The 26,778-nt window shown below is 34.3% G+C and overlaps 1 protein-coding gene across 6 annotated transcripts in view; it reads left to right on the forward strand.

The window, feature by feature from the left end:
• The window catches only part of SLC16A7 (solute carrier family 16 member 7), a 92,611-nt gene extending 67,474 nt beyond the window's left edge, over nucleotides 1-25,137 (forward strand). For all 6 annotated transcript variants that reach the window (XM_069490068.1, XM_069490070.1, XM_069490071.1 and 3 more), the window contains 3 exons: nucleotides 17,800-17,943; nucleotides 21,408-22,223; nucleotides 24,538-25,137. In XM_069490068.1, the coding sequence (XP_069346169.1) occupies nucleotides 17,800-17,943; nucleotides 21,408-22,223; nucleotides 24,538-24,794 (1,217 nt within the window). In that variant the 3' untranslated portion in view covers nucleotides 24,795-25,137. The remainder of the gene's footprint in view (nucleotides 1-17,799; nucleotides 17,944-21,407; nucleotides 22,224-24,537) is intronic.
• The last annotated feature ends 1,641 nt before the right edge of the window (nucleotides 25,138-26,778 follow it).

Raw genomic sequence — 26,778 nt, forward strand, 5'->3', positions numbered from 1 at the left:
ATCTACTCTCCTCCATTACCTCCCTGAATTTGTCTCCTATTATTCTCCCTCTTGCTCACTGTGCTCTAGCTACGCTGCCTACCTGCTTTTCTTAGAATACACCAGCCATGCTCTAACCTCAAGGATTTGTACCCAGTCTTCCCTTTACCTGGAATGACTTTCCTTTGGATTTTTAAATGCTTTTACTTCTTTCAGATATTTACTCAAAAATCACCTTCCCATAGAGGACTTCTAGAGCTACCTTATATAAAATTTCAGCACCACTTCCACACAATTCTAACCCACTTCCTGGCATTATTTTCCCCTCCAAAGCACTTATTACTATCATTTACTTTTTTTTAGAATGATACTGTCCTTCAGAACTTTGTGATAATAGAAATGTTCTATAAATTTGATTGTCCAATATGTGTTATCCACCAGGCACATGTGGCTATTGAACACTTGAAATGAAGCAAGTTGGAGGAAAGAACTGATTTTTTGCTGATTTTCATTTTAATTAATTTAAATTTAAAAAAGCCTCAGCTGGCTAATGGTTATTATGTTGGACAATGCATGTTTAGAATGTAAACTTTCGACCCCTCACTGGAATATAAACTTTATAGGAGAGCAGAGAATTTTTGTTTTCTTTTGTTTTGTTCACTGTTGTATCCCTGACATAGTAGGCACTTTATAAATATTTTTGAAGAAATGAACAAATGGATCATTATCAAATTATTGCAGTAATGGTCACATAAGACATTGAAAGACTGTGTTGTAGTCCTGGCTATACCACTCAAAAACAGTTCGATTTTTCAGGAGTCACTTACTTTCTTGGGATCCAAGTTCTTTCATTGATATTTTTTCTTTCATTTAATAGAAATGTTTAGCTCTTCCTATGTGCCAGGAATTATGCTAGATATTGATGTGCAAAGATGAAAAAGACATGTTCCGTGACAAGGAGTTCCATCCAGTTAGGAAGAAAGAGAAGTGAAAATTATTAAAGTTGTGTGATAATTTTAAAGAAAGAGACATGATCTGCTTTGGGAGAAGAGAGACAAAATAAAAGACAGCCTTAATGGTCAAAGGAAAAATTGATGGAAAGGAAAATGGAAAGACTTCATGGAGGATAAAGGGAATTTGAAATGTTTAGAAAGAGTAGGCATTTTAATATAAATGCAACAGAGAACGCATTCAAAATTAATTCCTTTCCATAACATAAAATGTGGAAATGTGGAGTATTTAGGGATAAGGCCTTGCATAATATGACTGTGTGATATTATATCACAGTATAAATATGCAAAAAAATGGTTTTATAAGTTCTGAAAATCCATCAACTACTTTCTATTACAAAGTTTCAAAACAATAGTTACTTATTTTTAACTGTTGTTCCCCTGTTTGCATCACTTTCTTTAAAATTTCCATTGGCTTTTTTCCTTTTATATAAGAGTATTTTCCTGCTTATGGTTAGTGAACATTTTACAAATCCTCCTTTTTTATTCTTAAACAGGAATGCAGGTTAAAAAACTCCAAGTGAAAAATGTAATGGTGGAGATAAAAAATATATATGTATCTATAATGTTGATTACATACAAATTCTTATATACATATGATTTTAATATTATAGACACCTCACCATCTCCATACGCAGTCAGATACATTTTGAAGGAAACTTCAGAGCAGAAAAGCCTGAAGGCTGTGCAAGAGCAGCTTCTATGAGAGCCTCAGCAGAATACAGCTTTTGCGTGCCTCTCTTCTCTACCACTGGGGATTAAGTGACAGTGGAATAGAGAGTAATGGTAATGTGATGAAGCAGGGCAACTTTTCAGCATTCACACCAGCCCTCGAACATATCAGGTGTCTCCTCTGAAAGCTAACCTTATTGTCATAGTTCAATACCAGTTTTCAGGTGTATATATTTATAAGGAAAGAAGAAAATAAATTAGTCTGTAAGTTTTAATATTGATTATAGATAATAAAAAAGAATAACTGAACTTGCTAATCTGATGTATATGTCTTATTAAATACTTTATATGAAAGAACTGTTAGTAGACTTGCTGGAACCAGTTTGGTACTTATATCAGAGATGTTTGCCAAGCTGCACAACAGAATAGGGCTAGGGTTTAAGATGTAAAAGTGACTCTGTGCTTAATTTTTACAGAGGACTATTAACTAGTTAATGATGGCACTCAGAATATTTTCATTAAAACTATATTTAAATAAATGGTGAGTTTTTTAATTTTAATAATAAGGTCTTTAAAGTTAAAATGTATATGGGATTTCTGCATTTAGGAGCATAAAAATAACAAAGTTTCCTATAAGTGCTTTATCTGTGAGATGAAGATTATAAGAGAAAATTTTTAGTTCATGAAAATGCCAATAAATTAGATAAATTATACAAAGTGGAGTATACTGCCTGCCATATAACAAATTGCTAAAGAAAATGATGATAGCTATTGATACTCCAGTGCCAAGGAACAATGGTATATCTCTAAAATATTTTTGAATGAAATGCTTTCCCTCCAGAACACATCCATATTTTGTCACAGAGATACGGGGGATAATTCTTTGTGTATATTCATAACTAAATAGATAAAATAGTGCTGATGAGTTCTTAGTGTAATCTTACTGGTATGATTTATCATTAAGCAGCTAGATTCCACTTCCAGCTCTACTCCACATAATATTATTTAAAGAAATATTTCTCACTTTGTGCAATAATTATATGAATTTATAAGTCTTTGCAAAGTGAGAGAAAGTTCCCTCTACTGCTTTACTTTACAGATTAAGAAAGTTTCACGTTTCCAAGGGCCATACAGAGCTAGTGGCAGTGGTTGGTAGGATGAGGGCATCTGCTTCTGACTTCTGGGCTTTTGTGGTGCCTTCCATTGCTCTTTCAGAATGTTTTTCCTTGTTAGGTCAGTCTCCATTTTTTCCTGTTAAAAATGGTACATAGCATTCTTACAACAGAAGTCACTTTCCTTATCCAAATCGTGTTACCACAAACATAATATTTTATAAATTTAAAATGATTTCTGTACTGCTTAATTTATACTCCAGGATATGTGAGATGTATTTTAAAAATTGCTCTGAAGAAATATGAGCTCTATAGTGGTTTTATTATTATCTTGGCGAATAAAAAATACTTTTACTTTTCAACATATTTAAGCCTTTCAAAAATTATGAAGTTATTTCATCGTCCTTGTTAGTATTGCTTGATCAAGCTACTCATTTTTTGTTCTCTTAATCATCCCTCTTAAATCAGTCCCTTAGCCTTTTAGACATTTCACTTGTTTATCCCTGAACTGCCTCCTACATGTTCTTATTATTGTAATTCATTTTTTGAGTGTTGACATTTTACTTGGCACTGTTCAAAATATAACATCTTTCTTTCCAGAAAGGTTAGTAAAATTGTGGTATTGTGTTTCGTGTGGTCTCAGCAGGCCACAGGATGACCATTCACTGGACTAACTCATTCCAAACAAGTTTGGGATATGGGGAAGGGATCAAAATTATCAGTCAATGGTTAGACTTCAGAAACATCTTTTAGTCTCAATCTCGTTTGTCCCCTGACCATGTTTAAAGTTATCTCAGTTAAAGTGAGGAATGAATAGATGTGTCTAATTTGAGTTTCCTTAGACCTACAGATTATCAGAATCCTACAGAATCATGAATGCCAATGGCATTCATGCCAAAAATAAAAGTGACTTGAGACCCTTTGAAGAAAGGTCTTTGGAAGATAAAGAATGAATATTTTCAGTTAGCCAAAGTGTGTGTTTTTAATCAATATTTTAAACTCTTTGAAAATATAGAATAAAGTATTTAGTTGCAGATTGATAGATATATTAAGCATATGGCTTTTAAATAGTTATTCCACTTTAAAAAATTAGAAAAAAAATGAAGGATAGGGGAAAAAAGGAAGGGAGAGGAAGACACATTGATTTCAGTCACTACGACAGGCAGATTTGTTTGTTTGTTTGTTTAATATAACCTTATTACCCTTACTGCCCTAGGATACTGAATTATATCATCTAAAACCTTATTGACCAATTTCTGATTCATTAGATTATAATGACTCTTAGTTGTGAGCAAGTTAGTAAATAACATTGAAAATTAAAAGGGGACATAACTGGAGACCAGGAAATATGACTTCTAGTCTTGGATTGTCCATCTTTGGGCTGTCAGGTTGCTGGCTTGGTGCTACAGGTTGTGCTCCACCTCACCTTGCTGTCCTAAGACTTAAAACACTGTCCAAAATCTCACTACTCAATAATCATTACTTACATATCTGAAAAAAGTTAGGAATTGTGTGTGATACAATGCTTGCAAATAAGATTGTACAGAGATTTATACTTGACCATCAATGCAGGGAGAATATTTACACCATCTCCTGGCCTTGGAGTACTTGCATGGGGGATAAGACAATTGAGAGTGCATCAAGGGAAGTAATTTTGTTATGAAACTGCCATGACCCTCAAAAAAAGCCAAATATGCCAAAACCAAACCAAAACAAACAAATGAAAAAACATCACACAATAAGAAGGTAGAATTTAGAAGATTGAATATTGGGTGGTGGGTTTGCTCAGGCAGCCTGGACATAACAGACATAACTCTCCTGTTCAGGGCTAGTCCTCTGTTTCCTTAGAGCCATGGCGACAGCCAGTGCATGTTCTCCTCTTAGCTGCACAGCTGGGTGTGATCCCATTGGCTGTGTGCAGCTCTTTAGGCAACATGGAATTATTTGTCAATAAATGATAGTGTCTTGAATAGGATGGCAAATGATCGATATGAGTTTGTTCCTGAGAGATGGAACTGCTCTCAGATTACTGACAAAAATAGTATTTGAGCTTTCAAGACTAAGAACCTATCATCAAACAATGGTTAAATAATGAATGCCACACGGGGAGACTTAGAGGATGATATTGAGCCGTATTTTGCCATGAAAGGACACATATTTCTCTATGTTGGGACATACTTTTCTTTTTCTATTACAGGAAAATAGGAACCTTGAAATTCTGAAAGTTTATCAACTTCTTAAATAGGGAAATATCAAATAGGTAGGACATACCAAATATCCTACTTAGATATCTATCTGAGATTGTTTTTCCAATTTGTCTCAACTTTCATGTTATGATTCATTTTTGTCAATGAAGAATTGCAAAATACTTTTCTACTTCAGATTATTTGTGGTGAAAGTTATTATTAGGCTAGGTGAAAGTTATGTACCATATGTGTAATCACTGGATATTCAACACATTCTCATTACTTGTGTTTATTTGTGGTTTAGATAAGTAAGTTTATAATTATGTACTTTTTCAGTAGGCATTTATTCTTAATACTGAGCTTACTGTTAAAGCCTACACAATATGTACAATTTCATATAATCCATAGAACTCAAGGGAATCCATCCATATTATAATTCACCATATTGATTACCAAGTTGCCTGGGTGGGTGTTACTTTCTCCTTTCACATCATCTCCTTTTGACTTCTTACTTCATGTAAATCTTCTGTGACAAAAAATAAAAAATAGTTTGTCTGGAAAAATAGCGTCCTCTTTCTTTCTGTCTCTGTCTCTGTCTCTCTCATTTCTCTCTTCATTAAATGTTTTCTAATCCCCATTTCATTATTTGTTTGACATTTTCATTTCTCTCATTTGATTATAATTTTATAGCCTTTACTCCTTTAATTGACATTATATAAAACAAATCCTTTATGAGTCACCTTTCTGTACAAGAAGCCCAACCCTCTTCTGGTATACCCTGAATTCTGGTATAGTTATTTTACTAATCACATGCTTTTGTGGATTTTAAAATGATTACATAACAAGATGGATCCTCACCTTGTAAACAGATTAGTTTCCTTAACTGTGGGCTCAGAACAAGTTGTTATTTGTCACATAAAATTGGCCTGCTAAAAGTAGGCATCTGAATATGGAATGACAGTTCAGGAAAGCTAAACACGGTGTTCAAATAGCACAATGAGATTTGCTGACAGCTTAGCTGACTTTAATACCTGGATAGTGCTAGGCAGTCATCTGCTTCTGTAGAAAAGCTAAAAGTAGATCTGGAAAGGCATTCATTCTTCTGAATTATTAAAAATTATTGAGCATCTCCTTTTGTTGTATCAAGTGACCTGCATGCTTTCACATCTGCGAAAAGATTGTTCAGTGTCTACACAGAGGTCGGTTATGATCAGACTGCCTATGGGAAATGTCAGACCAAGGGTTCTTCCCAACCGTTAGTTCAGGATCTATCAGGAATTACTGAAACCTTACCTTGTAGGTGTCCACACCAGTTATTGCTACCACATTTTGCCATTGTTGTCAGGGTTCTTTGAGATTTCCAATTCAAAAGGAAAAATCCTCTGACACTTATTTAGACACATCTCTGTCAGCACCCTCTAGTAAAAAGGACTTTTAATTTTTACTCCCATCCATATGATAGTCTTATATCTGCTCTAAAAGAGTGGTCTCTCTAAGATTAGAAATAATCAGGCAACACAGCTCCTAGAATGATGAACTACTGGAATTTCCAAAATTTCTCCTATTCCCTGTTACTATGTAAGTGTGGATTATGTGCTAACATATAAGTATCTGTTAAAGTTACTGTTATACAGTTGCAGCTGAGTACAAATATTGATAAAGCAAAAAGCAACATTATTTAATAAAAAAGGAAGTCATCAAAAGACATTGAGAATGACTTAGCTAAAGAGGACTAGGTAGTGGCCATGTTACAGAGGACATTTTGCCTGAATACCTTTGCAAAGTCCGTGTATTATTCTTATTCTTTTCCTAGTTTATTTTGAGAGCCATTCAGATTTCCAATGATATTTGTATGCTCAGAAACTCTCTTTTGAAGTTATGTGCTTTTCATAACGAGATGGTTTAGTACTATCCTCTTCCACTAAAATATGACCTTGTTAATAAATTTAAGAAAGTTTCATGCTTCTCGAGAGACTTTCTCTCAAGTCTTTTCACCACCTGTGCCTATCTATAGCAGTGTTCATCCAGCCCTCCCCTGTACATCCCAAGAGCCACTGAAAACTTTGTGCTGTTAATAGATTAGAATCAAAAAGGGTAGGGGAAAGTTATCACTCCACAAAATAAATAATCATGAAAATGTAATCTAAAGCAAATATTTTTGTTTATTAAATTTCTGCCAGGACAGGTCCAAATTATGTTTATGCCAATCACCTTTTTTTTTTTTTTTTGGCTTGGCCTAATTCCCTTTATGTTATAAATAGTTAATAATGCATGCTGCAAATTAAATTAAATGTAAAATATTCAAGCTTAAATATGATTCTCTTTTTCCTCTTTATTCTTATGTGCATTCTAAACTTATAAATCAAATAGGCAACTACCCTTAAGACTTTCTCAGAAAATCATAAATTAATTGGCAGAGACAGTAAGATTTTTCATTTATGTAGCATTTTAAAGTATATAGCATCTTTTAAAATGTACTTCCTCATTGGAATTTTAAAAAATGTATGAGTTTGGGAAGGATATGATCATCATTTTCCAGATTATAGAACTGAAGTACAAAAAGGTTAAATGACTGGTGAAAGATCACAGGACTAGTCTGTAGGAAAGCAAGCTTGGTAGCCCCAAGCTCACTGCTTTGAAGTGTTTAGTAGTAGGTTAGAGTACTAGATATAAGTCCCATTAATGTTTTTCTCTACTTTTTCAAATCATTGAGTTCACCGGCTATGTAAGAACATTGGAATTAAAATAAAAAGACCAAATTTCAGACTTTACTCCATTATTTGTGAGCCTTCTGACTCAGCCAAGTCACCTGAACTCTCAGAGCCTTCAGACTTCTTCATCTGGAACGTGCTTATAACAAAGAAGGTCATGTGACCCACACCAAAAAAGGGAAAGAGCTCTGAAAATGACTGAGCACTTTTCTAAAATATAAACAAAAGTTATTTCATGCCACCGTGACATTTTATAATGAAGATTTCACCCAAAGGAAAATGACACAGGGTCCAACTTCAATTCCCCCACTAGGAGCCATGTGGCTCCAGGCAAGTCCTTGAACCCATCTGAGAATCTGTTTTGCCCACTGTAAAACAAGGATTTATGAATGATGTTCCTAGCACTAAATAGCCAAAGCCAGATTATGAGAAGGTGCTTTATACAGGAAGATCACCATATGTCACTGAGGCCTGGTTCATGACTTTTAACTGGCTTATTTTCACACTTTTCCCTTTCTCACAGAATTTTAACTCCTTTCTTCCTACATTACTTAGTTTTCCCAAATACCCAAGATTCTTATTTTTCTACTGCTTTATAAAGGACTTCATAAAAGTTGAACGGACATTCCATACAGACTCCTCCCTTCATGTCTAATTCATCACCCCTCTCACTGCATTAAATTGACTGCATTCTTGAGCTAGATCTAGTTAGACTTCTAGCCTAGTCAGCTATAGACCTCTTTATCCCCTTCTTGCCAACACCAATTTTCCAAAAGAGAGGATGTGAGATGAAAAGCTGATTTCTATAAGAGTTGACATAAGAGATAACTTTTAAAATGTTTTTATTGAAAGAGTGCAATTTATTCTTACTGGTATATGAGGAGGGGGAAAAAATCCCTGAAGTTGTCAACACATCTAAGAAGGGCTCTGGGAGGTAAGGGAACATATTTAAATGGTAACTTTACACCCTCAGTGTGCAACTAGTATGAGTTGCCTCAGTTCAAACCAGAATTTCTGGCTACAGAGGGAATCAACAGAATAATGTGGGAGATTCAGGTTAGAACCACAAGTATTCCTAAAATTCCCTAGGGGAATATAGTTGAGTGGATTTGGCAGTTTTCATGGTTTAGATCATTGTCATTCTCTTTTATATTTATATAACTAGATATTATTCACATATTATAGTCAAAATAAAAATTATAAAAATGACAGATTGAAAAAAGTTTTTTCATTAGGTTTATAATGATGTTTTAAAAAAAACTCACACATAGCTCTAAATTCATACATTCGTGCATTATTCTCTGGTTTCTTAAAATTCAGCTTGATGTTTTCTTTTCTATGACACCAACAATAAAGCCCAATGCATTTCCTATATAACTAAATCATCTTGAAAAGAGTTTAAAACATGATACAAAAATGAAAGCAAAATTGTCTTTTATAGCTTATGAATATATTTGGAACACTCCCTTTGTGCTTTGTGATTTAGGTGGCAGACAGCTAAGGTATAAACAGTATACTACTATTAGGTTCCTGAAAAGTCATTTTGATTTGGAACATATTTAACTTCTACCTCAAAGACATAGTTTTTATATTGGAGGAAAATGTTTTTTGCTCCTAGGAAACGTCAATATTATTCTCACCACAAGCATAACATGCTATATCTTTCCTGAAGTTGGTGTATTTCATTGAATCATTTTAATGTGCTCTGGCTGAAGCATATCAATATCACTCTTCAGATGAAAGGTGGTTCCAGTAATGCTTTATGTCTTAGCATCATTTTTAATACAAATGATGGGGAGCCTGTGGCTTAATGGCCACTAATTTATTTTGAATTTATGATGCATTGCAGCCATTAGTAGTAAGCCGCTTTACATCAGTTTATGGGGAATAAGAGTTCTGTTTGTGGTGGGTTTTATTTCTTGATGTCAGATGGGAAAATATGCCCATTTCAAGAGGAAAAAAAGGAAAAAAGTCTGTACTAAAGTGGATTCAGATCAGAAGTCTACCAATTCTGTGTGACATTTCTAATACATCATGCATTTCACTGTGCCTTATCATGGGTAACCATGGGGGTGTTTTTAAATGAAAAACCATGGCCCTACTGTTTTTACATTATATTTAAATGTAAATTTAACATGCAATTTCCATGGATTTTGGTTTTTTTTTTTTTTTTACATATTTATCATGAAAATTTTCTGAGTAATATAAATTTTATGTTATGGTTATTGCCATATATTTAAATACTCACCAACATTAGAATAAAATTAAACTCTCAAATAACCCTTGTCAGATGTAAACATGACTGGTATTATAGGAAAAAAAAGGGAAGCAGAATCATGCTTTAAGGAGATGATCATCTACTTCAGATAATAAGATTCTGATAGGAAAATATATTTTAATGTATGGTTTTAATGATAATTCAGGGCAAGAGTTGGTGAGATGCTGTAAAGCAGCAAGGGATTTATTTCCACATCTGAGAATAGATGGTGTCAGTGGTTGGAAATCTGAGAACAAGGATCCAACAGCAGAACCATCATGGAAAGGGTTGAGTTTGAGCTGGATATTAAAAGAAGAACAAAATATGAGCAGAAACAATATATGCATAAAGCACAGTGGAAACAAAAGCATAAGATGTTAAGCCAAATTGTTTATCTGGAAGCAGAGATTTCATCAACACAGAGTAATATAATATACAATAGGTTTGAATGAAATGCATTAAATGCACACCACTACCAAACAAACAAACAAACACAAAAACCAGTACTTCTAAAAGATAATTTCCAATACCATACCCAAATGTCTAACTCCAGCAGCCACTACGGTCCACTGAAGGCTGAGGTCTTGTAGTGAACTAATTTTCTCCCCAAACTTCTGGTCAGGCATCACTTCAAGACTGGCTTGGTCCAGGAGACTACAATTGGTCTCTATTTGCACTATAAGTTGCTACTGATGCTGCGGTTCCCACCACTGCAGATAAATAACCCCTTCGAAACAGCAGACTGTGCACCACCACTTTGGGACCTTAACAGAATAACCTTTGACCACAGATGACCAGCCTCTTTAGATCTTACTGCCTACTTCTGCCTAAAAATGAAGACCACTCATCTTTGTCTAGCCTTTGGTACTAACTACACAGATCCTCTGATCATCTGTCCTCCTCATGCATCCCTACCTCTGTGTGCTGATCAATGTCTCTCCAGTGATTTCTAGTCCCACATTGACATGCCTCCCAATCCTTCCCACTGAGCCCCCTGGAACTGCTTTTACATGAATGATACTTTCTGTCCGGTGCTGTCTACATCCTCAGCCTCTTTTAGTGAACAAGTCCTCTGCCTGCTTGTCCTAAGTAAGCCCTGGGTTTATCTCTGACTCCACTTCCCCTCAGATGGAGACTGGATATCATCCCATAGCATTTTAACGGAGAGTCACTGACACAATCTCCACCCAGCCTAAGACTCAGTATCTGTGCTTGTGCTGTGAGGCACAATTACAGATGGAGGAGGGGCAACAAATGAGGCGTGAAGCACATTTCAGCTTCACGTTCACCAAATGAAATATCCAGCTCATGAAGCCTCTTCTACCTAATTCTCTCCACTGGGTTAACTTCTTTGAAAGAGTTTTGATACATACCTAAAAGCTTAGAGAATAATAATAAAGAGGCTACTCATTATCCTATGAAATCATTAGCAAGTTAATATCAAAGTTTTATAATGAATTAAAATGCCAGTGTTTTGATTGCCTTGAGAAAGAGGAATTTCAGACCAATTTATTAAAGTTCTTTGAAATGATTTGTGCTTAGTAGTGGACCTTTTAAAATAATCCATTCAATCTCTAAAACCTCTTTCCTCTTGTAACATCATAAAATAATTTTACTTTAAACTGTGTCCTCTTAGGCATTTGATTACTAACAACTGTTGATGGTCCTTACTTGCTTTGGCTGGGATGAAAAGTGCGCCGCTGTCTTCTTGAGTAACTGGGTAAATCGAGACTTTTCTTAGGTTTTCCAATGCCATTGCTTTCATGTGAAGAGACTGAACTTTTGTGGGGTGACTTGAACTTCTTATCTTTGTCCTCACTCTAGCCTTGTCCCTGTCACAAGATTTTCTCTATCTCTGAACCATTGTTCCTGGCCCTGGCAGAATAGCAGAATTGACTGATGCTTGAGCTATGATTCTATTTCTAGCCTGCCAACTCATGTACTAACCCAACAGATGGAATGGCTCCTTGGTTCTCCAATGGTTTAATATCCCAGCTTGTGTCCTGTAAGTCATTGCTCTAAACTAGAGTATATTCACAAAGAATTCATGGATTCTAGAAACCCATAAATTTTTCCTCTTCAGTATGAGATAATGATCACTGTTCTTATATTTAAGTTCATTATTTGTTTATGAGATTTATGTCAAATTACAACCATAAAGAGCTCTTGGCTGTGCCTCCTCCTAGTGCTTTATCACAGAGATATTTAATATTACACTTATACACTTACATGCATTCACATTAGTTCCAAGGCAGGTATCTTGTATAAAGTATTTTGCTTAACACATCTACCATATTTGATTTGGGTGGTTTCAGGTTTTGATTTTCAGGAGAATCACTTTAGCAGTCTGGATCACACTATCATAAGAATGAAATCTTTCTGCCAATGAATAAATAATTTTATCCATAAAGTAAGAACTATAAGATTTCAAAGGTAGTCTACCTTTTACTAACAAAAACATATTAATAATTCTTCAAACCATATGTGTGAAAGATTATGAAATGCAACCATAAATATGAACTGAGGAATTTAGGTAAATTGAAAACTAAAATTACGGTGTTAAATATTGCAGAATACTTAATCTTCAGTCTTCTTAATATCTGCTGAATTGGTAGGATGTAAGAATGTTTGTGAGTTTGGTCATTGGAGGTTGAAATAGTTCATGCCTAATGCCTTCTGTGTTCTCCAAACAAGTAGTTTGGGAAAGTCAGTTGCTGAGTGATGGGAGAACAGGGAAAGGGAAGGCTTGGATATTTAAAGAGATTTTGAAAAACAATAAATAAATAAAATAGCTGTTGCAAATAATTTAAGTGACTTGATTTAAAGAACTATAGGATGATTGAGCAGCTTGGAAATAGGCTCTCCCCAACATGATAGATGATAATGAATTTCAATTATTTAATTACGATTTCTTACTAGACCTTAGGGGATTAAATATTAGTCAACATCAGTTGGCTAAAGCAGTTCTAATGCGTAACTGGTGACATTGTCAGAAATCTGGGTGGTACAGCTTACTATTGGCAACAGGACAAAGAATGCATTCAAGCTAGATTATTATCATTTGTGTAAAATGAGGTAAGTCAATGATAAGAAGACTTTTGCTTTGAAAACTCCCAATTTCATCAAATTGGGAAATTAAATTACTTCTCAAACATTGTCACCATTTTGGCCATTAGTTCTGATGATAGATACCTGACTTGTTTAGCTCTACTTTTCAAAGGCAGAAAAGCGGTACAAGTCAAAATGGATATCATATCCCTATCAAAAATGCAATGGCTCAAATAAATCTCTGAAAGTATTACTCTGGGCTGTGTCCACACCCATATCCTCCTTATCTTCTTAATTGACCCTGTAGGTTTTTAAAAGTGGAATGACCTACACGTTTCCCACAATTATTCTATTGGATTTTTTTTTTTTTTTTTTTTTTTTTTTTTTTTGAGACAGAGTCTCACTTTGTTGCCCAGGCTAGAGTGAGTGCCGTGGCGTCAGCTTAGCTCACAGCAACCTCAAACTCCTGGGCTCAAGCGATCCTCCTGCCTCAGCCTCCCGAGTAGCTGGGACTACAGGCATGCGCCACTATGCCCGGCTAATTTTTCTATATATATTTTTTAGTTGTCCATATAATTTCTTTCTATTTTTAGTAGAGACGGGGTCTCGCTCTTGCTCAGGCTGGTCTCGAACTCCTGACCTTGAGCGATCCACCCGCCTCGGCCTCCCAGAGTGCTAGGATTACAGGCGTGAGCCACCGCGCCCGGCCTATTGGATTTTTTAAAATCTTATTTACCAGCTCCAAATTCTGACATAGGCCAACTCTCTGCCCCTGTTACCAAAATATAGATGGTGTTTTGGCATTCATCCTGCCCTTTTCTGGCATTTCAACCTTTTTACTTGCCACTGGCTTTGACTCTTCATCTTACTGAGCATCTATAGCTGGTGATAGTACTGACCCCCAGCACAGCTTTTCCTCAGAAGAAGAAAATGCTAATGACTGGTCACAGGAGAAAGACTAGGAGCATAAAGCTTAACCCCCAGGGAATTTAACATTTTGTGCAAAAGGATACTGATCTTTTTTAAAAGCAGGTTTCTGGTTCCCATCTCCAAAAATTCTAATGCAGTAGGTATAGACCTTGCTGTACCTTGGAGCGTTATGAGCAACCTTACTCAGTGTGTTTGCAAACATGGTGTAAGGAAGAACAAATTTTCACACGGTGTGCTGGACAACTGCCGGAACCTTCCCATTTTTTCACTCTTGGTTCTGGTTTAGTCTAGGAATAATGGGCTCGCTAGGGTTTCTTGTAGATAGTTATTAAAAAATCAGCACCCCCCCCCCCAAAAAAAAAATCCAGACATACAGTGAAGGGTTCTGCTCTTTCCTACAGAAAGAAATGAAGGGCAAGTTTCCTAAGGATAGAATGCAGTCACCACTTTCAGTTGCCACCGTCATTTTCACTCAGTCTTATAGTTCTTTCAAGAAGCAAGAAAACGCTGGCTTAAACCTCAAGAAAACCTCCAGCCGGTAGTTAAATGCAGTAACTTTATGCTATTGATTAGTTGGTTTACAGCTAATTTTAGGACATAGAGGAAAAGGGGTGCCCAAATGTCTACCTAGGACGAAAGTGAAAAATTATTGTGAAAGTGGGAAAATAAAAAGAATATTCCGTAGTAAAAAGAGGAATTAAAGGCAAGGAAAATTATCCTAAAGAAAGCTGATGAAAATGTATGAAGAGGTTTAAAACAATTAAGCATCTACAGAGAATGTCATAATCAAAAAGACAAACTGTTAAGGGGAGAAGCATCTATCAAGATGAATTTCTCTAGAGGTCATTTAGGATATACTAAAAGCAAGGAAGGGGAATGAATTATATATTTGGGCTACAGCTTCATTAGTACCTTTACCAATAGATAAAAATACATTTTGGAGATTTCCTTTTCTTCAGTATGTTTTTCCTCTCTGTATAAATCCCTGCACAGTTAATTTCCTTCATAATTTCCCTTTTTTAGTTTTGTTTTGTCACTAGAACTACATTTACTAGATGTTTAAGAAAGAATCTTTCTACCTACAAGAAATCACATGTGTCTGTAAATTGTTTAAAAAGTAGATGATTCAATGCAGAGAAATTATTCTGACAAAGAAGGATCCACTCCTGCAGAACTTAATGTGTGTAATGGTAGACTGCAGAAGGAGCAATGCTTGATATACCAGAGGGAAAGAACATATGAATACGAGTTACTCGAGGACTCACTATGCTGATTCACCAATAATTAGCAACGTTGTGATACAAAGAGAAATTTAATCTGCTGGTACTAAAGAACTAGAAGTTAGAATAATTCCTGAGGAGTCAGAACAAAAGGCAAACTTTGTAAACTATTTACCTGTAAACTAAAACATAGTTTTTCTACATTGATGTTTTTGGACTTAAGAAAACACTGGCAGAAGTTGTATTGACAAAACATGTCATTTAAATGCATTCATATTTAAAATTCCTGGAAGTAATTTACTATCTCTAAACTAGAGAAATATGCTAAGAGAAAAGGAGACATCATTATCTTGCATGACATACTTTGCAGTTTTAGCTGTTACATAAATCCCTCAAAATACATACTCCATGAAGGTAGGCATCATAACTAAGCCCTGCACATAGCTGAAAAGATGTTCAGTAAATATTTGATGAATGAATGAACGAACTGATTTTTTTCATTTATAGTATTATAAAATGTGCCTAGATAGATTTTCCTCTTAAGTAAATTAAAACTTTAAAAATGTTATTAAACACATTAAATATGTTTAGAAACTACTACATCCAGATATTGTATTTAAATGTACAGAGTTGATAAAGAAATTTTCCACTTATGTACCAGTTTTAAACTTTGAAAATGAAGAATTTTTATGCTGGACCTACCATAATCTTAAGCATATAAGATTTGAAATCAGGAAGACTTAAATTCAAATCCTGGCTCTATAATTTTGGCAATTATAGATACTTAACCTTTCCTAGATTTAATTTACAAATCTGTAGAATGTGCATACAGCTATCTATCTTACATAGTCTTAGTGAGAATAAAATGAAATAATCAATGTAAGCCACTTAGTACAGTACTTGTAATTCAATAAGAACTCAATAACTGTTGAAAGTTAATATTAGAATATTTTCTGTATAAGAAACAAATGAAATTTCTTTTAGTTTAAACAATATGCACATTTATTATCATGTGTAAGATTATGAGAGCATTATCTCTTATGAATTGAGAGGTAGGGTAGACCCTAAAGTTAGTTGATTCAGGAGTTTTATAATATTTACTATCATCTGAAACCAGGTATTTGTGCCTCCCCCTCATCTCCCTCATCAGCTTCATCCTTAGACTGGTTCCCTTCGTGTATAAAATGGAGCCTGGTGAAAAGGATAGGTGGGGATTTTGTTTCTCCTTCTCTCACACCTCTGGAAATCAGCAGGTGGAGTCTTTCTACCCTCATGTGCCCAAAAGCTGCTGCTGTCAGTGAACTGCGAGCTTCTTGGGGAAAAAGCACCAGACTGCCGGCGCCCTCAGGGTTGCTTCCCATAACCACAGACCTGACCCAAGATGGCAGCCACGATATTGCTTCTCCATTCACTGTGTGCCTTTGTCCTCCCCCAGGGAACTTCAGCCCCTCAGTTTTCATCTTGCTTTTTCCCACACAAACATTTCCCAACTCTGACCCAGATTGCAGGAGCCACATGGGCTGGTGGGTCCCTGGTGATCTGTGTGACACATTCTGAGTGGGCTGCCTTCCAGAGAGATGGACAAAGACAACCAGTATGCTAGCTGTCCTCCATTCAGACCCTTTTCCTCCTCTTCCCCTCCTCCACCTGCTGCTGCTGAGATGGATGATTGAGTTGGGGATCCCAAAAGAGACTGTTTCCCCTCTGTTGGTGCACACATAACACCAAGCTTTCCACAAAGAGTGGGGTTCACACCTTTCGTCTTAAAGACTTACAGTGGACCAAAGGGTACTCAGACTATGAACTCCCTGCCCTCTGGCCCTTCTTGGTGCTGCTTGCCTGGGTGCTTCATCAAAGCAGGGCATACCCCAAAGTGGAGGAGACATCACACCCGCTTGAACACCCCATAGGCAACTCAGGACCAGAACGCTTCTTCCTGGCACTGTCAGGGATTAAAATTGGGGGACCTGTGGACAGGCCCACAAGCCAGATCTGTAAGTTTTGATGCTGCTACTTTTTATACCTTACAAGAATGTGTCAACAGAAGATTTTTCACCCAAAAATCAGGATTCATAATTTTCTTTTTCAAATGCACCTTAAAATGTTTAATTGAAATATGAGGGATTAAGCATTGTCCAATCAAGTCACAAGAAATAGCCACATTCAAGCACACATAGGCCATGGTAGCTACATGTTAAAAAAATCACCATTGAATATAAAAAAATTGAGCTATAATTAATGGTATATATGTGTGTATATATATACACATACACATTATTCTAGAAAATAAAATTTTAATGGACAAGTTATTTATATAATCCTTATATTTTTGTTATATAAATTTATCTACATTTATTAAGATATTTTGGACATTTTAGCTGTGTTCTGTTGAAACCTTTCCATCAAAATTTGAATGGTTATGGTCATAACAAACTATATGTTAAACACTTATAATTTGTTATTTCATGTGTTTTTGTATAGATGGTTTAAAATAACCTGTCAAACTGGTCATTTGTGAAATATTGAAAAGTCCTTATTATATTCCATTATGAGCTAGTATTTTTCCTTTGATCATTAAAATGTGCTTTCTTGACTTTTGAAATCAACAAATGTTAAGCATAAATAAATAAATGACCCAGCAACTGAATATTTCTCAATCTCCCCTCTATTTCAGGTCCCATCAGTAGTGTTTTGGTAAATAAATATGGCAGCCGGCCAGTGGTGATAATGGGAGGTTTGCTGTGCTGTTTAGGAATGATCTTGGCCTCTTTCAGTGCCAGTGTAGTGCAGCTTTACCTCACTATGGGATTCACTGTAGGTAAGTCATTTTGTTTTCAGTTTATTTTCTTAACACTTCTGGGGTTGCAAAGCTCTATGAGAAAAATGAACAGCAGAAAAGTCTTATTGTTTTCTTTGAGTTTACTTTTTATAAACAATGCTATTTTAAAGAAACTTCATCTTGTGCGTTGAAATACTAGCTATAAAATGGCCAAACATTTCATTTTAAGAAGAAAAAAAAAAAAAACCAGTTATCAAAAAAGTTACATGGCATCATATAAATGTTAAAAAGAAAACAACTTTAGTTTATTTTTACTTTTTCACTCTCTACTCTCAAGCCAGTTGAGATGGTATTGTTGACACTGACTTTCTGGTATAAATATATGAATATCTTCATTTTTTAAAGCTTACTTTGCATCACTAATTTCCATTTAGAGTATCTGACTTACCACTAATAATATGTTTAAAATGGAGCCAAGGAGATATTGTCTGGATGCTCTAATTTAACTTCAACAATAAAATTATTGTTGTCTGTATTCTAATTAATGGTAGAGATCATAACCCTGTCCCTTCTTTTTAAAAGCTCAATGAGACACATTTGCCACCAACACAAATATTTAAAATGACATACTGTCACTTGATTATAGTTGTTTTTCATGCATAATGTCTATTGTATTAAACTGACCTGAATATGTACATTTGAAACACACTATTTTTATTAGCCTGAAATATAAATTTCATTAAGAAGTCTACTTTCAAAGTTTTAGGAAAAATTAGACTTCACTATGTAAAGAGACTGAATCTTTCCCGTATGCCCAGAGATAAAAAGGTAAAAATATTTATCTTTTTTATAATGATTTTAGATCAGTCTAACCTTATACTCATGTATCATTTGATGGAAAAAAATAGAGGTATTAAACCCTACATAAACATAATGTTAAAATCTTTCTTGTTACAACCTATCCACAGCTTTCTCCCCTTTGGATATGGCAAAACATATTTTGATATTATAAATGAAAACCTTCTTATATCTAAGCACTTCATTTTTTTTTCTAAAATGGAAATATATTTATTAGGTTTTTTAAATTACAAAAATGACACATGCTGGTTTTAAAACAAAAATAAAGCAATACAGAAATATATGTAAATGCAAGGTGAAGATCCCCTTGTAATTAATTTCCTCTCCCCAACCCCACACTCTACCAGAGATAACCCTCATTAACAATTGGATGCATCCTTCTGTGCATTTATAAATGTATATGGATAAATATACATACACAAGGGAGTCATGATGTACAAGTTGTCACATAAGCTAGTGCTGTTCCCATTTCAGAAATATATCATGTACAGCTTTCCATGCCAATACAATCATCTCTCAGTATCCATAGAGGATGGGTTCTAGGATTCCCCAGGATACCAAAATCTATGAATGCTCAAGTCCCTTATATATAATGGTGTAGAATTTGCATATAATCTATTATCTAAGCATTATCTAAGCACCCTTTTTTTTGTGTGTAGACATAGTGACTATTTCATTAGACTGTAGAAATCAGGATAGGCTTATAAGTAGATATATTAGGAAGAAGATGACTTTGGTATTTGGCATTGATAGCCACAGATATCAATAGCATTATTGTTATTCTAACTTATAATTTTATTTCTCTGAGTCTTGAAGGCTTTGGTTCTTCCAGAGTCCACCATTAAATATATTTATGGGACATTTACCTTAAATCACAATACTCTGACTTTGGTTTCCAAAAGCAGACAGATCTAGATTTTAAACCTGACTTAGCGCATGCTATCTGTGTGATCATGGCTACGTTAACCTCCTTATGCTTCAGTATTGTTGACTGTAAAATAGGGAAAATAATAGCTCTTTTCTTAAGGAGTTGTTGAAATGATTAATGTAAAAAATTAATATATAGGACTTTACTAAGTACCCAGCATTTTGCTATTTATAAATAAATATTAGCAAGTAATAATCACAATGTCATTTATATAATATCTTTTAGTTCTAGAACTTTCTTGATTTGGGCAATACTCTGTTGTTGAGTGCACTGGAGCTCAGGAAGTCTAATTATCTTGCCCAGTAGTACTAAAGAGGTAATTAACTGGGGCATATTCAGATCTATTGATTTCAAGTCTTATGTTCATTTTACAATGCCAGAATGGGAAATAGATAGCAGCTATTTCCTAAAGAAAATGTGGATTAACATCTAAAGGCAAAAGTTCCAGGTGATAGAATGGGGAAAATGACATGAGATGAAGAAACTTGAACTTAGAAACCCAATACATGGGTTTTAGTTTGGATTCTTCCACTTACAAGCTACTTGACCATAGGCTGGTCAGTTTTATTATTTATAAGTTGGATCTACTTATTCTGCATATCTCACAGGTATGGCTGAGGGAGAGTTAGAGAGCATGCTCCTGTTACTCTTCAAAGTATGTTTTTGGTTCCTTCTTGTAAGCTCTTAGGGATCTTCCTACTCATAGAAAATGTTTGTGTTGAAGGGTTGGGGTATTTGTACTCAGACTTGTGTGTCCTAGAACCTGAGTACTTAACCACTTTGCAGTGTTGTTTCAATTTAGGTAAATTAGTAAATATAGAACTCTTACCTCTCTAGTCCCTAAAATAATATAGAATAATGTTTAGGCTAAGGGAGAAAATGAGGTAGTTTATCTAAATTAATTCTATGTATTTTATAAAGGACTTTATTCATTACTATTGCTAAATAGTACCTTGGTGAGCTACAAGAGGTAAATCATTTCTCAAAGGTGATAATCAGTACTGCCAGGGAGTTCCCTAGACAGTGGGAACTTTGGCTCTTACAAACAATCACCTTTAATCTCTGAATTAAATATATGTTTCAAGCAAAAAATTTCTTGTATAGTTAGCATACATGTGCCTCTATATACATTAAATGTAGAACGTGAGGGATGCAAAGAATGAAATTAATGTCATAAATTTATTATCATTTTTATTATTTGCTTGATATTGAAAGAAATATCTGTGGGGAGACATAAGATTGTTACAAATTACCACCTTTTTAGTCTGTTCACATTCCTTCAACTCTGAACGTATTCACATTTTTAAATTGCACTCTTGCTCACAAGGAAGAAATCTATTCTATATATGTGTATAAAAGTATATATTAAGAGGAAGATAATAATTGATCTGTGGAATTAAATTATTTTAATTGAGAACTAATAATTTTTTCCTAGTTTCAATTTATTTTATGATTATTGATACATCATTAGAAGTTCTTGTTTTTTTTTTCTGTGCTTTAAAATTAAAGGAATATGAAATTGTCAGATCCAGTGTCCACTTATGAGAACCTTTTTGTTTTTGTACAATTACATTTATATTTACAATTATCACAAATTACTACCTGCTGTTGCATTATTAGTTCTTCTTTATCCATTTGAATGCACATTTTGAAAAGTAATTTCTTTTTTCAGTGGTGTAATGTGTTTTTCTCACCTCTTTTTTCTTGTTCTTTTTAGGTTTAGGTTTGGCCTTCAACCTGCAACCGGCCTTAACAATAATTGGCAAATACTTCTATAAGAAACGACCCATGGCAAATGGATTGGCCATGGCAGGAAGTCCTGTTTTCTTAAGTACATTGGCTCCTTTCAATCAGTACCTTTTTAATACTTATGGCTGGAAGGGAAGCTTCTTGATTTTGGGAGGCATCTTTTTGAATGCTTGTGTGGGTGGGTCCCTCATGAGACCCCTTGTACCCAAACAAACTACTTCTAAATCTAAAAATAAGATTGCCGTAAAAGAAGAAGGTTCAGGTCTGAAGAAAAGCCATCAGAAGTCAACATGGGAAAAAGTTAATAAGTATTTAGATTTCTCCCTTTTTACCCATAGAGGATTTCTTATATACCTGTCTGGAAATGTCATTATGTTTTTTGGGTTTTTTGCCCCCATTATATTCTTGGCTGTATATGCTAAAGATAAGGGAATCGATGAGTATTCTGCAGCTTTCTTGCTGTCTGTTATGGCTTTTGTTGATATGTTTGCTAGGCCTTCTGGAGGATTAATTGCAAACTCCAAATATATCAGACCCCGAATCCAGTACTTCTTCAGTCTCGCAGTTATGTTCAATGGAGTGTGTCATCTCTTGTGCCCACTGGCACAAAGCTATGCAAGCCTGGTGGTATATGCTGTATTTTTTGGCCTTGGATTTGGGAGTGTTAGCAGCGTTCTCTTTGAAACTCTTATGGACCTTGTTGGTGCCTCAAGATTTTCCAGTGCTGTGGGACTTGTCACAGTTGTGGAGTGTGGCCCAGTTCTTCTTGGCCCTCCTCTTGCTGGTAAGAATATTTTTCATCAAAAAAAGTAAAAATCATAAAATTAATATTCATTAACTGAGACTTTCCTTACAGTGAATAATGTGGTTTATAATAATACTAATAGCCTCAAAGATTCGGGGGATGTTAATTTTAGGTTTTAAAATGTATTTTAAACTTTCATAATTAGTCAATTTTAGACCTAAATTCATTTCAGAGCCTGGACCTATGAACTTAAGAACTTAAGTTAGGACTGATGATTAGTAGTGTAATTTTCAGTATTTTTTATCAATATCCATTGTTTTGTGCTCTTACAAATGTATCACAGAAATAAAATGCCACTTTTTCTTTGTTTTATCATTGGTGAACTGATCTCTCTTCTGTTGATATTAAAATGGGTCAAAAATGTAAACTAATGTTCACAAACAGTCATGATTTTTTTTAATTTAGAGTACATTGATGATATTAATTTGGAATTTGTTACATGCCTGAAAATTCACAAATGGTTGTGATTTTTTTAATTAGAGTACATTGATGATATTAATTTGGAATCTGTTACATGCCTAAAAAGGAAAGGCATTCATAATATCACTGAAAGAAATATATATAAATATATACAAGATACATATTCCATATATAGAGACAATGCAAAGATGAAGGAAAATTCATTCAAGGTTATTTTTATAAGTATCAAGGGTCAGGTACTTATGTTCCATATATATAAAGATTACCTTTAGATTTTAAGATCTGAAATATTTTCAAAGGTACCTATAAAAGTGTTTATGCTGAATTACCCAGTAAGGAGACTAAGTACATGTTTAGGGCACCACAAAAGAAGATTCTCACAAATTGAGATGCTAGTCTGATATTTAAAAAGAAAAAAAGAAAGAGAAGGAGGGAGGTAGTAGAGCAGTGAAAGGTAAGGAGTGTGTGGTTTTTATTCTAATTTTTTTTCAGACTCAACTTTCACCATTGTACTTTGCTTCACAAAGAACTGAAGCTTTAATTCCGGAAAGCCTATCTGGTTTCTTGATGATGCTAAAAAATTCCCAAAACATTTAGAAAGTATGCTGATATGGTAGCCCTAGGTGATATTAACTCTGATGGGCCATTGTACTTAAAAGTATAAGTGTATGAATAGAAATATTGACTAAAGTCTTGGAAGGAAAATTAAAATTATGCAATTTTTGTTTTATATATATATTATATATGTGTCATGCTTACTCAAATAAGCCCATTACATGATCTACCTGATTAAAACAATTTTTTAAAAAATAGATAATGTTTTAAGTAGCTAAATTTAACATGAAGCCACTGACTAGATTCTGGTCAAAGCACTAGAGATTCTGATTAAACATACTGGCTTGAAAGGTCTATATCAAAATGACTTGGCCTGCATATGATAAATAATATAGATTTGTATATGCTAAATTTTGCTGTTAAGAATTATTAAGAATTAAATGCCTACATAAGAAAGAAATAAGACCTTCAGATTATATGGCACCAGGCTAGATTTTAGATGGTTTCAATAATCAAATGGAACAAATGGTTTCTTTTTGATTAGTTTGGCTTTGATAATTTTGACTCAGATAAAGCAAAAAACTGTGATTATCTCAAAAAATGACATGGCACTTAACCAAAAGGTTGAGTGAAGCTGTTTTGGAGAGTAGTTAAGAATATGAGATTCAGACAGACAATGGTTAGAGTGCAGATTCTGCTACTTACTGGCTATATAACAATGATCAAATTACTTCACAGTGCTCTTGTAAGGATCAAATGAGATATTATATATAAAGTGCTTAGCCTCCTGCTAGGCATGGAGAAAGCGTTTAGTAACTATCAGGCCCTGTGAGGAGACATATAAGAGCCTTCGGGTCTTTTCTAAAGAAAGTAATTTTTCCCTCTTTATTGAAGAGAAAAGGAAACATGGAAAGGATGAAGCAATCTCAGTGTGTATGCTGTAAATAAATATTAATAGATAAATATATCCATATTTACATGTACAGATGTAAAAATATACCTCACACATATATGTATTTATGAATTCACACACAAACACATATATACCTAATTTGTCTTGGTTGTACACTTTCATTGGGGGAAATAATACTTGACAAATTTAATATACTGATAATATAAGGCTGTAAGTGCATATACATGCGTTTACTAAGCATATATAGAAGTCATAATATAGAAGGGTTTTTTTTTTTTTGGTTAAAGTGTCATTTAATGTTGATTTAAATAAGAGGTATGCACTTTGGGGAAGAATTTATTTGAAAATTTTATCATTTATGACTGTTTTCTTATGCCACCTTAAAATATGTTCTTTGTCTCTTAGGTAAATTGGTGGATGTAACTGGAGAGTATAAATACATGTATCTGTCCTGTGGGGCTATTGTGGTATTAGCAAGCGTGTGGCTGCTCATTGGCAATGCTATCAACTATAGATTGCTTGAAAAGGAAAAGAAGGCGGCACGAGCAAAGAAAACGAGTACACTTGAGTCCAGAGAGTCGGAACCCTTGAGCAGATCTAAACATTCGGAAAATGTTCCGAAAGCACAGGCCACTGCCTCAGAAAGAGAAACTAACATCTAACAAGAATCACACCTCCGATTTCAGTATTTATGAATTGTCCTAAGAGCTTGTTTTGTTTTTCAAAGTATCGGAAAAGTTTTTAATTGAAATGAAAAGTCACGGTTAAGGATGGAGATGAGATTTTCCTCAATGGCAAATTTTAAATTAGTTTTTTAAAAACTTACTTGGGTAGTTAAATTTTGAGATTGTGTGTATAAAGAATCCATGCAATGGATTTATTTCCATACATGACTCTGAGTCTGATGGTTAAAATACTAATTTTAAAGTCTTCCAGTGACTTCAACTCTTGGTTATATATAGAGTTCTGAATCCCAAACTCCTCATTTTAGTAATTAGAAGGAGGATGTTTAATTCTATAAAATGACCCTCTTCACATTTCATTTTTTATTTGATAGTAAAGTGTGAATAGACTTGAGGGAAAATTAATTCTCCCCTCATACACACAAATACACTTAATCTCACATGTATACCTACATGTACACACAATATCTGGAGAATAAAAAACAAATTGAAAAAGAATATTATCAGTGTAATTTATTTTTTAAGTAAAAGAAATCTATGGAGACAAAAGAAATGTATTACATCTCTATGCTATTTTACACTGGATTTTAAAGATAAGCACATGGGTAAAAATGAGAATGATCTTAATTCGAAAATGTAATTGGCTGCTATAAAAAGCATTTGCATGTACAAAATACTTTTGGTAAAGAAAAGAGAAAAAATTACTTTAAGCTATTATAGCTGAGCATGGTTAGAATTGATTAATTTATGCACGTGATTTCTTTTGGAAGCTGGGGGCAGGCATTAGTACCTGGTGCTAGAGAACAGAACCTTTAAATAATTTTCAGAATTCTTACCTAATATGTAAATCAAATTAAAGGTCTGAATGACTCCCAGCAATAAGCTATGTCCATTGATTCTAAAAGGATTTTAGTTTGAAATCCAGAAAGTAATAATCAGGAATTTCTTTCAACTGGAACTCAATTCAGATTCATTACCATGCTGAAATACCAAAGTAGAATAAACTGGAATCCTAGCTGACAGACATGTAAGTGGACCGAATTCTAATTTTTCCCAACATAGAGTGGTGGTCAGAGGTTTCTATTACGAGAAATTCATCTGGGTACAACTGACTAAGAGTGGGAGGTGGTTTTAATGAGCCCCCTAAGGGCGCTCAGCACCCTCACTTCCACTAAATGCAAAAGCAAAAAATAAACTATAAACAGGCCTTTTACTCAGCCACTGAAAATGCTACATATTACAGGAATAGCAGCTCCTGAAAATTCTACCTTCTACTGATTAGACTTCCTGTTGCCTTTGAACATAACTAAGCCAGGAAAGCATTAAAAAGGCTTCTAGAAATGGAGGCTATTGGAATTGTAGGTATACTTTATAACAGGATAGCAAGAAGCTTGAAATATTGCAGCCCATGCTAATTTAGCAGTTTCTCATTCTCATAACTATGTGAAAACATCTGGGAATCTGATTCACTCTTGAATATAAAGACATATGATAGTTCTGTGCTTTCAAGACTATAAATACCATTTTGAGTGAGAAACTACTTTTAAACAAAAAAGAAATTGTACATTGTGGTTAAAATTATAAATATTTATGTCCATAAGTATGAAGTTTAAATTAACATTATGATTAATAAAAAGCATTTAGTGCTTGATTATTGCACTCTTAAGGATGATGTCACTCTTCAGATGTCAAAGGGAATTTGTCATTCATTTTTTATTGCAGTAAAGGCAGGTGCTATAATTCCTATGAAATTGCATCTGGATACCAAGCTTTTGTAATAGTTCACATTAAGGATTTGATTCATAAAATGTATGCACTGCTTAAGCATGTGGCTCATATTTAGAAAGCTATATAAAATTACATTTTTCATGTAACATTCACTTTTTGCATATGAAGGGGTATTTATATTTTTCAAATATTAAGTAAAAGACAAGATGTGCCAATATCATAGGTAAATAAATCA

The sequence above is a fragment of the Eulemur rufifrons genome, chromosome 16, assembly GCF_041146395.1.
Source record: "Eulemur rufifrons isolate Redbay chromosome 16, OSU_ERuf_1, whole genome shotgun sequence".
NCBI lineage: Eukaryota > Metazoa > Chordata > Mammalia > Primates > Lemuridae > Eulemur > Eulemur rufifrons.